Here is a 13,225-nt window from a genome sequence, read left to right as displayed (position 1 = left end):
GTCATTGAGTTTTCCTCGTGCAGGCCGGTGACAGGCTGATGTCTGAGCTGGTCCGTCAAGGGGCCAAGTTTTAGAGAGTTCGGGATGAGGGAGAATCTCTTGGGCAGCTTAGCGAGGGGAAGGAGGGCGAGTTGCTGCATTGGCAATGCGAAGCGTACCGGTGCTCGAATTACGAGAGTTATTTGATGGAGCAGGTAACTTTATGCAGCTCAAGCTTCGCTTTCTTCGGCCATTTTAGGTTAACGCCCTTCTTTGTTATATCAGCCATAGAAAAAAGCGGAGGCCATGGAGTACCTTAAGGGCGATATTGATCGCGCCAGAAATGCTTGTGGCGAGCTAAGGGCTCAGGTGAAAGCTCATATTTTAGAGGAGGCAAGTGCCTCGGCCAAGGTTCCTGCCTTAGAAGTTAAACTATGCTTGGCTCGAGATAATGCCAAAATCCAGGCAGATGTGACCGAGAAATTAGAATCCGAACTTTCGAAGACCAGGGCCGAGGTAATTGATGCCCGAGCTAGGGCGATGCAAAGCTGAGCCAACGCTGATCAGGAGATGGTAGTCCGTATGAAGGATGCTGCGGACGCTCAGGCCGAGCTGAAGCAAGCCCTCGACCGGGAGAAAAAGATCTAGGAATACATCCATTGCAGATCTCGAAGGGAAGTACTCGAGGAGATTGGCACGAGGGGCTTTATTCTTTCCGATGAATTTGGACCGAGCAAGGGCGGATGAGCGTGACGCGTGGTCATTTCCTGCTGACAGGGCGGGGAGTGAACCCGGCGAGCTGTAGCTCTTCGGAACGGATCATAGATCGTGTCGTTTTGTTGCTTTGTTTTTGATATATGTAGAACATGTATGTTTACGGAGAGTGTGTCTCCTCCCTCCTTTTTCCTCTGTGTGCGTGAAATAAGAAGATACTTTGAAGCCTTACCTCTTCCGCCTCTCTTTCTGTTATTGTCTTCGACCAGGCCGGTTTCGATGTTTGGCTGGATCCTCACAGGTTTGGGATCAACCGGGCCAGCCTAGGGCTCCTAGGTGTGGTTCTTGATGTGAGCGAGCGTTGCGGTCCCTGCGCTTTGTCCGGCCGTTTTGGATCCAGTCTCCGAGTCGTTTTGCAAGTCGAGCTGCTACGGGCCTTTAAGCTCTTCCTTGTCCGCACGGGCGGGTGACGGTGGCCTTCTTTGCCTCGGGTCGAAATGACATTATAAGCGGGTGACCGGGGGGCTCACTCGGCTGGCGATCGTGGCGTTTGTGTTGTGCCCTTAGGCATGCTGTAGTTCTGTGCTTATTGCGGGTCCAGTCTCCGAGTCGCCTTGCGATTCGGGCTGTAATTGACCTTTACGCGCCTTTCGATTTCCCGAATGGGGTAGTGCTTTGCACGTGATTTTTGGTCGTTGAGACCTTTTGATATATGGCCCGTAGGCTTGTTTAGTTAACTATTTTGGATCCGGTCTCCGAATCGAGTTGCGATCCGAGCTCACTTTAATCCTCAAGTTAAATTTGGCTGGCGACAATGGCTCTTACGCTTTTTGGTCGTACCGTAGGCTTGCTTAGCTGGCGACAATGGCTCTTACGCTGTTTTTGCCCGTGGGTTTTTTGTAGGCTTTTTTCCGCTCGTTAAGGTCTTTTTGAAAAGATTTTTGCCTGACCCATCATCGGTTCAAAAAGAACCTCGATTTCAAGTCGTAATCGGCGATATTTCGAGCACCTCGGAAGGTTCATAGCCCGTTATTTGCCTGTTGAGGGAAGCATGTTGTAACCGGTTCTTTCCGAAGTATATTCGAAGAGTGGCCTGCAATTTTTTTGTTTAGTGATGGTCGGGTGTCCCCGAGTCGCGTTATTTTAGCTGTATCATCCATTTTGATCGTAGTCATGTGCGTTTGGCCATAGCCATTGTTGATCCCAAGTGATAGTTTAGGCGTCCACATCGAGGGTATGCCCTTTCGGGATTCTTACAAATGGGATGTATAGCCTAAACTTCGGGATTTTCATGCCTGTTGAGGTCTTACAGTTTGTCATTCCTGTTGAGGTCTTAAAGTTTGTCATGCCTTTTGAGGTCTTACAGTTCTTGGGTGATGTAGAATGGACCTAGTTATGCCGAGTCTGCCCGTTAAGGGTCTTACAGTTTCGGATTTTCCAGCATATTGTGATTGACGACAGTCTCCGAGTCATCAAGTTGTTTAAGCGTGAAGACCGCTTCATGTGAGCTCGGAGTTGCCTTGTAGGGGCTTTATGAGCCTGGAGTTTCGATCCTGAGATCGCGCGAGTGCCTAGTTGTAGGCATTGAGTCCCCGAATATTTCGAAATGTAGTCGGTGGAGGGGGCCCCCTGCCGGAGATATACTTGAGATTTCTTCGTCCGGAGAATAAAATGCCGAGAAAATATCCTTTATTGCTTGGTACAGGTGCACATTGTTTCGCCATTGTGAACTCGATCCATGCGTGCCATTCTGGCCCATCATATAATTCCCGACGAGGGTTTAGTCCGCCGTATCTGGGTCCTTCCAAGGGGGGATGCTCTTAGAGGCAAACCATCGTTCGTTGCTGGGCTATCGGAATAAAGCCCGTGGCATCATCGAACCTTCTTGTGGTATGCTGTTCTGCCAGTAATCTTGCTGACAAGGTTCCTTTCAGGGCGAAAGGCCGGCTGAAGGGAGAAAATACGGCGGTCGCCTATATGCGGTCTAGGAATCTCCGGGTAGAGTCTTGAGAACCTCCGAACATCCTAGCCAGCTATCTGCGTTCAGGTTAGTAAAAGGAAAACAAAGGAGCGAAAGCAGTTCTTTCTTACCACGGGGTGTGTAGGCGATGTTCCGGGACTCGGTACGTCCCCGTCGGCTTATTCTAGTTCTACCCTTTGCGAGGAATCTCGCTCCTTTGTCGAGATGGGACCGTCGACGGCTTTGAGCAGAGCGTCGGTGGTCGCCCGAATAAAACATTTATACTTTGCGCTTCCTTTGATGGTGTAAAGCCCGAGGTCCCAGCTCGGATTCAAGCGGGCTATATTGAGAGAATGGTCTTTTCGGCGACTAGTTATTTGGAGTTCACCAAGGATTCGAGATGTAGGGGCGATTTGGTTCGTTAATGCGGACCGCCCTGTTGACCTTTGGTCTGATACCGTAGTTGCGGGTGACCGAACTTCCTGAATCTATGAACACATGACTTATTTTAAGATTAAGCAGATGAGAGAGAGGTTTACCAATGTGCCGATGTGACGCTGGGGTGGAGTCGTGGTGCCCCTTTCCCTGGATGCGAGAGTATCCTTGGAAACATTTCCCTGGATCTATTTTTGTCCCGATGGCAGGTATTTTTGCTTCCCGTGTCATGAGTTCTCGGAGGGCGTTGCCGCTCCTCCATTGTCGTGGTGATACGTCGCGGCTTGTTTACTTCATCCTTCCCGGTCGTCTTCTTTCCTCGGGGCTAGATTTGAGCTTGACCGTTCGATAGTACTCGTCGGCAAATTTGACTGAGTAGCACGGCTGTCATATTTTCGGGATGGGAGTCATTCGTGGCCCCGCTGCCGCTTGCGTCCTGCGGATTCCGCGTCAGGTTGTGGTTCCTTCGAAGGGGCCTTGGTCGAGTAGGCCTGAGTCGCTCAGCGTTCCTGCTTTCGCTTATGGTGACTACGATATTTGGCATAACAATGTTGAGCCCACAGTCTGCTGGACGAGGTTCGTCTGCCGGCTGTGCCTCACCGGATCTGGTTCCACTGGAGGTTCCCCGGGGGCGTCGCCCTCGAACTACTCCCCTACCGTTGCGAGGTATGTTGGATCTTGGGGCGTTCATCCCATTAGCGGCGCATGGATGGTATCTCCATCCGTTTGGCATTAGTTTCTTCGTGGAAGGCCTGCTTGGGTGTGATGTTTCTGCAGAGGATTCTGGACGGCCGCCCATGGCCCTGATTAGTGGCCGGTGCTGGGTACGGACGCGTGGCCAACTCTCGGCCGGGTATCTGGCTAAACGTCGTTTGAAATGACCTGAGGTCGGCGGGTATACTCTATTTAAACCTCGAGCAAAGGCTAGGGTTGTCTGTTCATCCAAAGCCGGACGCGATCTCATTCGTCCTATCAGGGAGCAGGATGCGACTTCTTGTGGTGTTTCTTCCTTTCTTTGTTCGGCCTCCGACTTGTTGGTTTCTGCCGCTGCTGCTTTGATGACATCGGCGTATGTTTCTGTGGCGGGGTCATCTTGAAAGTCGCTGTTTTTCTTCGTGCATGCGTGAGCGGTGGTGCGCTCGTCGGGGGAAGCTGTCTCCGGTGTTGCTACGCTGGGGGTCCTCGGATGGCTTTGCAACTGAGCAATGGCCAGCTGTTATGCCTGCAACATTTCAAAAATATCGTGAAGACTAACTTCTTATTCTTCCCGGGCCGGGGTTTTTTGAACTTCCTGTCGGTCGTTGTGTCGCATGCTTCTGTCGGCGTGAGAAGTTTCGTTGACTTGTTGTGCGTCTTATGAGTCCACGTCCGCTAGTATTGGTCCGGGTGCGTTATCGGGATCCTGTAGTGGTGCTCCGGCAGCCGGGATAGCTACACCATTTTCCCCGTGATCTTCGAGGCGGTCGTTCTCAGCTCTGTTCACCGAGCCGAACATTTTTACCTGAAATCAAAGGATCTTGGACAAGAAAAAGTGTGAAAAATGATATGCGTTTGTGTGATGAAACTAGCAAGAAAATAATCACAATTATTTTTAGCCCCACGGTGGGCGCCAAACTGTTTACCGTCAAAATAGTAACGACAATTAAATTTATGAAATGGGACTCTAAAAATACGTGATCTATTCCCAAGCTAGTTTGTTAGAGCAGATGGTGCTAGTATTATGAATTTTAACGATGGGGGGGAGATAAACGAGGTAACGACTAAACCAAAGGGCCTGCTACCCGAGCGTAAGCTTGGTCGATTGGGACTTCGAGGTCGACCTCGAGGTCGAGCTCGGGTTGTGGGGGACACTCGGGAGCAGTATAACAGCTAGAGATATAATCAAACGAAGCTATTTATAACTGAAATTGAGTTGTACGATGAAGAACACATATAGAGGCAAAGGATATCGAAGTATCCTTAGTATCAAGGAGAGCCAATAAGTATTAGTAAGAAGAGAGATAGAGAGAGAGAGATATTATTGCACTTTGTAAAATTGTGGGAGCAACATTAGTCCCTTACAAGGTAGGGCGATTATATAGGAGAGGCAACTTAGTAACGAATACATGTATATCTAATTTACAAAATATGAAGATGTTATGGCTTGACTCGACACCCCAGTATAGGCTAGGGATAGGCCGGCCCTGTCAGACTCAACTGCGTGCTTTGGGGGCTTCCCCCCTTTGTCTTTATCTCGGCCTCGAATCGGACCTTGACAAGACTCGAAGGAGAGGACTAAGTTGTGACTTCATATCCTCGGGGTCTCGAGATATCTTTCCGAGGTGGCGTCATGTCCTCTGGGTCTCGAGGTACCTCCCCCGAGATGGCTTAATGGCGGGGAATCAGGTCCTCTGATTTCACCGCGTACAAATTCCATTTTGTTGAGGTGTGTAAACACATGAACTTTGATGAAATATGCCAAGATTAGACAGCAATTGTTTGAACTCATTACTGAAGAACTCACTACCATTATCAGTCCTTAAGACTTTTATGGAAGCTGAAAACATATTCTTTATTTGAGTTAGAAAATCTCTTAGTACAACTATGACTTCTGACTTGAAGTCGAGCAAAAAAATCCAAGTAAACCTGGTGTAGTCATCAACTACTGTAACAAAATACCTCTTACCATTATGTGAGGGAACTCTATATGGCCCCCAGATATCACAATGCACTAAGTCAAATGCAGCCTTAGACACTGAGGTACTTAAAGGAAAAGGCAGTTTGGACTGTTTAGCAACTGGACACACAGGACAGTGTTGAGATCCTTTCCTTAGAGTACTAAGAGCATCTAACTTTCTTAGTACATCAATAGGAGCATGTCCTAGTCTCATATGCCATACTTCTATAGAATCAGTTAAGCTGACTGAGTGAGCATACTTATTGATTGATGTTGCTGTAGAATCCCGTGAAAGTCTTCCTTGAAGTATGTACAAGCCATGCTCCTCCTTACCAATCCCCTTCACCTGACCACTGTAGAGATCCTGGAAAATACAGAAGTCAGGGAAGAATGCAACCATGCATTGAAGTTCTTTGGTGAGTTGAGACACTAAGAGCAGGATGTATTTAAATTATGGAATGTAGAGCACATTTGAAATGTTGTTATTTCTAAGTACTGAGGAAGTTCCTTTATGTGATACAGAAACTACATTTCCAGTAGGTAATTGAACTTTGCACTTCTCTGAACTGGGGATGGACTGACAAGAAGTAAGGGCATCAAGTTGAGAAGTCATATGATTTGAGGCTCCTGTGTCTATAATCCAATTTTGCTTGAGAAAATTGGACATTAGAGTGATTAGAGTACCTGCAGTTGCTAACTTGCTGGATGATTCTGGACCCTCTTCATTCCCTTTGGCTAGCATTTGAAGTATCTGTTGATACTGCTCCTTGGTGAAGAAAGGAGTAGCAGGACTATTATTAGGTGTAGGCTGGGCAAACTGAGGCATGTAAGCATTCTGGCCCTGCTGCATTCTTGACTGAGTTCCATAAGCACCTTGTTGGTTCCCAATTTCAGTGGCACTTGGAAACACCACACCACTCACATTATTTGCATACACTCCAGTGTTCTGCCCTTTCTTCTTTCCCTTGAAGTCTGAGGGATAGCCATGAAGTTTGTAGCAATTCTCCTTTGTGTGCCCCTTATAATGACAGTAGTCACACTGCACTTGGTTCTTTCTGAACTTGAAATTTCCACCTGCACTTGTTGAGTTTTTATTACTATAGAACACTGCTCCTTCTATGCCTTCAGTAGGTTGCTTAATCTGAGTGAAATTAGCCAGACTCCTTTGGCTTTCTTGATCAATCAATGGTGAGTAAGCTTTGTTAATACTAGGAATTGGATACATCATCATAATCTGACTCCTTGACTGTGAGTAGGACTTATTCAATCCAATCAGAAAGTGTAATAGCTTGTGGTACTCAAAATGTTGAGCATATTTCTTTGATTCAGGACAGGGACAACCAGGACAGGGCATTATTGCATCAAACTCATCCCAAAGGTCTCTCAGCTTGGAAAAGTAATCAGCAACAGACATAGTGCCTTGAGTGAGATTATGAATTTCTCTACTGAGATACAGAACCCTAGATCCATTCACTTTGTCAAATCTCTCCTTTAGGTCTTCCCAAACCTTATGAGCATTAGAGGCATATACTACACTGCTAAGTAACCCTGGCTTTACTGCATTCATTATCCATGAGAGAACTACAGCATTCACTTTCTCCCATTGATCATGAAGTTCAGGCTCAAACTTAGACTTAGGAAATCGGCCGTCTACAAAGCCTAACTTACTCTTCCCTAACAAACCAATCCTCATAGATCTACTCCATATTGCGTAGTTATCTGAACCAGTAAGTTGAAGAGAGATCAGAATGCTATCTGGAGTGTCTGTTGGTTGAAGGTAGAGTGGATGATACTGATCAATTGACGGAAACACAGTTGTACCAGTTGCACCTGCTGCATTATTGACATTATCAGTAGTTGTTTCTTCTCCAATCGCCATTTTCAGCAGCTTCTTCAAGAGTAAACCCTAGGTTTTTAGCTACACGCTACAATTGAACAATTTCCCACAGAATTGTGAAATTGAGGTAGCGAGAGGAAGAACCAGCTTGAGAGACGTCTTCGATTCACTCAAGTAGCTCTGATACCATGTTAGCTGCCATGGATCTAGAGATCAAGCTCAACGAAGAAGACATGCAAATGTACCCACACTTGAGAGAAACAGAGTTCTGTTCTTAGAAGAAGAAAGCAAAATGATACAGGCGTGTATTTTCAGAGTCTGCAGTACATTCTTATATCTACAGTATAACTAACTTCAATTGTACTAACTAACTAACTGTAGTTACATAATTAACTTATCAACTTGATTAACTAACACTACAAAAAAAATAGCGTTCAGCGATGGCCGCATTCCGTCGCTAAATCAATGTTTTCCGTCGCTAAAGTTGTTTAGCGACGGAATAGCGACGGATTCAAGTTGGTCCCTAAAATCCTCGTTTCTAGGCTTATAGCGATGAAAAATACCAATCTGTCGCAGAATTAGCGACGGAATAGCGACGATATATTTTTGTAGCAAAGTTTAGCGAGGGAAATATCTGTCGCTATAGAGCTTGTTTCTGTCGCTATTTTGATGCCTTTCGTCGCTGCAATACATAATAAAATTCGTCGTTTGTTCTTATAGCGACGAAATTGTCCGTCGCTAGCCGTGTTATAGCTAATTGTCCCTGCTTTTTGCAACAAAAACCTTTTGTCGCCAATTCGTCGCAAGATTTAATTTTACGCGATAATTTTAGCTACGGAACGTATCCGTCGCTGATTTATTTTTACTATATTGCTGATTTTTTAAAATTCTTTTCATTTATTATTTTAAATGTACTCTGTTCAAACGTATTACATAAACTATTAAATACACTTAATAAAAAGTCACTGATATTAATATAAATTCAACAAGGTCCAAAATATATAGCATAATGCATATAACAGTATCATTAAGTACAAAAAATCCACAAGGACCAACAATAATGTCCAAACAAAGTAAGCTAACTACGCTAGGCTGGAGAGTTACGGTCATCATCAGAACCCAATGCATGAACCTCATCAATGTTAGCAGCAGTAGAAGATGTTGGAATTGTAGGTGCCATATCAGTATTTGGCTGATGCGAGGGTAAGGAAACTAATTCGCGTACCCGCTCAACGATTACAGGAACTATATGATCTGTCAGTGCAGGAATCAATCGCATCACTAACTCATCCAGATTCCCTGTCGATGTTGATTGAGAATTTGGAGGTGTTGTTGACGATGTAGCATCAGATCCAAGAGAGCCATGAAGATTTGGCCCGTAGTAGCATTTTGCTTGCGATCCAAGACCATATACTCTTCTTTTCTTTTCTCCTCCCGCGGCTTGATAATATGCTTTACACTGATCAATATCAGATTGAGTTTGCATTTGTTGTTGTAATATCTCCTGATATTTTTCCTGTAGAAGAATTAATAAGAACATTCAATTTATAAAATAAAAAAAATATATGAAAGTAAAGTCAATTAAAAAGTTATCTTACATTTACGATTCGGGATTTCTCAGCAACAAAAGATTTTCCATCATTACCATGTGTATGGACGTGCAAATGCAACTCATTTGGTGTTGGATCTCGACCCTTTTTAACAGCCTATACAAAAATTATTCAATTAAGAAGATAGAGAAACATAGAAACTAAAGTCAGTATCTATATATTCAATTATTCAAACTCTTAGTTCTATTTTCCAATTTAGACTAAAGTCAGTATCTACAATGAAATATAGTATCATAGGGGGTTCAAATCCCCTAGTGTGACTTTCTAGTATTTTTTCGAATCCTGTTGCATAAATTCCTGGCTATGCCACCAGCCACAAAAGCAGCCCGAATTCTTTCCTGGAAATTGGATACAGTAAAAAGAGGAGCATGACTCAATAAACAAATCGATTGCCTGNAAATTATGATTGCCTGAAAAGGAAGAATTAAGGGCACAAAGGAAAAGCAGAAACGAAGTCCATGATATTTGACACCAAAAATAGAAAACCAGCAATATAATTGCCAAAAAAGGAAATAGTTCAGGATAGGGAAATCCAACATTTGTTTGTTGAATGTCCATCGTCTTTTGAGTTGTGAAAGGCTATTACTGATATTGGGTTGGCCCTGATCGATCTCTAGCATCAAAAGCATGCAGACTTTGTAGGGGGATAGGGAAGCTTCAAGCACATTAATAGGGCAGTAAATTCCCTAGCCAAACTACTAAACAGTCCAGACATGAAATATACCATAGTGCAAATAAAAGGATACATAAAAGAAAGAAAAGTATTAAACCATATATAGTTCAATATAACTTGCCCACAACAAAGAAATGTTCTTGAAAATAAGAAATATTGACTTTTGTAACAAGACGTTAGATATTTTACCAAACTGATATCTTCCTCAACAAGAGAGGAATATCTCTACTGTCATAGCATAGTCCATAGGAAAGCATTCATGAGCTTTAGAACTTGAAATCCTCTTCAAGCTTCAAATCGCAAAGAACATAATGGAGAAAAAGGAAAAAATAGCAGAAATCCATTCACAAGCAAAGAGCTTGGTTGATGAACCAGTATAAAGCTTGTTAAAGCTTGTTAAAGCTGCAGGAGGTATAAAAGTAGGTGCAGCTGCTGCTGCTATGACTGCCGCAGCAACTGCTGCCAATTCAGGATCCAACTGCAGCAATTGCTATGACTGTGGCACTTAAATGTTAAAGAGTTAAAAATACTTGAAGTATATTTCTTTCCTTTTCAACACTTTTTCATAACATACATGATAATCCTTAAAAAACTGCATTGGTTCTATCATGGAAAAATATATATTCTCAATTTTTCAGCATTCCTGTTAAGCATTTCCTTACTCTTAAGGTTATGAAAAATTTGAAACTAACTCAAAATCAGCTGGACAGAGAACCACAGCTCCCAAATCTTAGCAAATCTTTGAGTAAGATACTCTTATATTACTAGCAAACAGTACAGCACTCTGGAAAGTATCATGGTATTACATTTTACAACATGTGACTCAAGAGATATCAACTCAAATTCAAGAAATAACAGATCAAACTGGACATACATCATTAGTTACAGGGCAGCAGAAGTTCGACATTTTTGGGCAGGTCAATGACTCGCCCATTTATTATCTCAATCCGTCCATTTGATACCCTTAATAAGGAACTTGTACTCTTTTTAATAAAAACATGATTCGATTTTATAGGTTTGGCTAAGATATTGAAAAAGTATGACAAGAAAACTGGTGGATTACTGCGCTTGCCCTATATACAAAAGGTGCTTCAACAGCCATTCTACATAACTGATCTCATCTCAAAGCTTGTCAAAGAGTGTGAAAGCACCATAAATTCAGTGTTTCCAACATGTGATGAAGGAAAATCAGTGAGTCAATTAGGGGGAGAAGGAGAAGGAATTATAACAGTAGTAGGAGAAGTATGCAACCAATTTGAATATGCAGATCGCAGTTTTCAATTCCACTCTTGGAAATAACAATCTATAGCTTTTTTCTCAAGGACAATTAATCCATATTTATTTGACCAACAAGTAGCACTAATTTTGTTAATGTCTTTGCCTTAATATTTTGCTTGAAAAGTAAGGTTAACAAAAATTGCTATCTTTTGATATCCCGGAATTGACCAACAGAAAAACTCAACATCAGAAATTATATATAACTGAGTCTGTTTTCCAAGACCATCTCTTTTTAATAAATTGACTTAAATTCTGCTAAATGTAGGTAATTTATCTCCCTACCAAACAAATTTTAATAGTTGCCTCTTCAGCCACAACCTTAACTACAGTCTACAGATAAGTAGCAGATTCAGAAATTTTGGGGTCGGGAAATGTCAACAGGAATAGAAAAAGTAATCAATACACAAAAAATTCAGATCAAAACTTACACTTGATGCCAAACCATTTAGCGAGGCAGTACAAAATCAACAATGGCTACCAATGTACAATTCAAAAGAGGTTATGGATGCAAACATCGGGCAGCTTGGTTTACAGAAGAACAGGAACAAGGTAGTAAGTACTGCACAAAGAAGCTTACCTTATCAAGGACATGCAATCCCTAAAATCAACGCACAACTTCGAGTTTCAGAATTCTACAAACACATGACTTCAAATTTCAGAGATCCGCAGCAAAAAATTGTAATTTCAAAGGTTTTCTTCTATTTTTCAGATAGGTATAAAAAAAATCACTTTTTAACACAAGAAAAGTAACGAAATTGTCAAAGATTTGACACTTAATTTGTCAAATATCAGAAGAAAGCAAGCCCATACCTCTGAGAACAAAACCCCTTTGCAAAAATAGGAAACCGTCGACTGAAAACCTACGCTGCTGAGGTCTCAGCCTTTGTTAGATTGATGTGGTCAAAGTATTCTTAGATTGATGGAACACCACAGCAAGTCTTAGGAAGTCAATCTGCCAAAATAAATAAAATAGTTTAACATACATAGAGAGCATAGTTTAACATATCACAGGACTGAAAACCTACGCTGCTGACCGTCGACTGAAAAAATGGAGGTACTGAAGTCTGCGTTTGTGCCTTCGTTCAAGAGGAAGAGAAGAAATAGGAAGAACAGTGGAGAAATTAGGGTGTTTGTGCCCTTGGGAAGGTCTTTTACCTAGCTAGGGTAATTTAATTTTGGGGACGAAAATTTAACGACGGAATAGCGACGGACCGAAATTCTGTCGCTAATAGTAATTAATGAAATTATATTTTAGGAAATTAGTGACGGAATATTTTGTCGCCGATAACTTTCGAATGCCTTGATAAGTAAAATAAATTCTGCGATTGATTATTGGACGTTAAATCCGTCGCTAAGTTTCAATATTTTTTGTCGCCCAGAATTTGTCGCTAATTTTGTAGCTAAAATAAAGGCGCTAATATTTAGCGCCAATTTTGGCGAGGAATTTAAGTTTTTGTCGCTAATCCGTCGCTATATTTGGTACAAATTATCTTCTAGCTTATTTGGCGACAAAATACAAATTTCGTCGCTAATCCTTCGTTATTTAGCTACGGAATATCGTTTGTCGCTAAATTCCGTCGTTAAACGCTGTTTTTTTAATAGTGTAACTCTAGTCAACATATATATATATATATATTTATATATATATATATATATATATATATATATATATATATATTTTAAATTGAAACTTAAAAAGAGTAACTAATTATTAACTAACCGAACTAACTTTGTCCTAAATTTTGACACTTATTGATTTTTTGTTGTGACACTTGACATCAGCACATTGAATTGCTTCTCCTATTCTATATGGATAGATTATAACTTATTTGTACTCCATTTCGGAGTAAGGTTTCGATTCCACCAACAACTCTAACTTCTTTTACGTTCCCTTCTCGCGCTATTGACATGGTCAGCTCACATCTAAAGCCGGAACTAAAATTCTTAGTTTATGAGTTTTAACTTCTTTATTATAAGGTTTAAGCCAAAGTTATTGAATTTTATCACCCGTAAGTAGAACCGTAGAATCCGCCATGCCGACACCATCCCAGCTTTTAGAGAGAGAACCAATGGCATCCTTCAA

At 42.2% G+C, this 13,225-nt stretch overlaps 2 protein-coding genes across 2 annotated transcripts; one reads left to right on the top strand and one right to left on the bottom strand.

Moving 5' to 3' along the window:
* Positions 1-8,668: 8,668 nt before the first annotated feature.
* LOC109219361 lies at positions 8,669-10,462 on the bottom strand. The gene is made up of 5 exons (XM_019383802.1): positions 10,439-10,462; positions 10,213-10,342; positions 9,585-9,601; positions 9,180-9,287; positions 8,669-9,097 (listed from the first exon to the last, which is right to left on the bottom strand). Exons 1-5 carry the CDS (start codon positions 10,460-10,462, stop codon positions 8,669-8,671), a joined length of 708 nt encoding a protein of 235 aa, XP_019239347.1.
* Positions 10,463-10,660: 198 nt separating this feature from the next.
* On the top strand, positions 10,661-11,163 carry LOC109219360 (SPX domain-containing protein 2-like). Its single transcript, XM_019383801.1, has 2 exons — positions 10,661-10,781; positions 10,880-11,163. Exons 1-2 carry the CDS (start codon positions 10,661-10,663, stop codon positions 11,161-11,163), a joined length of 405 nt encoding a protein of 134 aa, XP_019239346.1.
* The last annotated feature ends 2,062 nt before the right edge of the window (positions 11,164-13,225 follow it).

The sequence above is a fragment of the Nicotiana attenuata genome, unplaced genomic scaffold (assembly GCF_001879085.1).
Source record: "Nicotiana attenuata strain UT unplaced genomic scaffold, NIATTr2, whole genome shotgun sequence".
Classification (NCBI taxonomy): domain Eukaryota; kingdom Viridiplantae; phylum Streptophyta; class Magnoliopsida; order Solanales; family Solanaceae; genus Nicotiana; species Nicotiana attenuata.
This window is presented reverse-complemented; position numbering and strand designations above follow the sequence as displayed.

Coding starts and splice junctions, on each gene's coding strand:
- LOC109219360 (XM_019383801.1), top strand. CDS start 10,661: ATGGTATTACATTTTACAACATGTGACTCAAGAGATATCAACTCAAAT. Junction 10,782..10,879: donor AGTTCGACATTTTTGGGCAG/GTCAATGACTCG, acceptor TCGATTTTATAG/GTTTGGCTAAGATATTGAAA.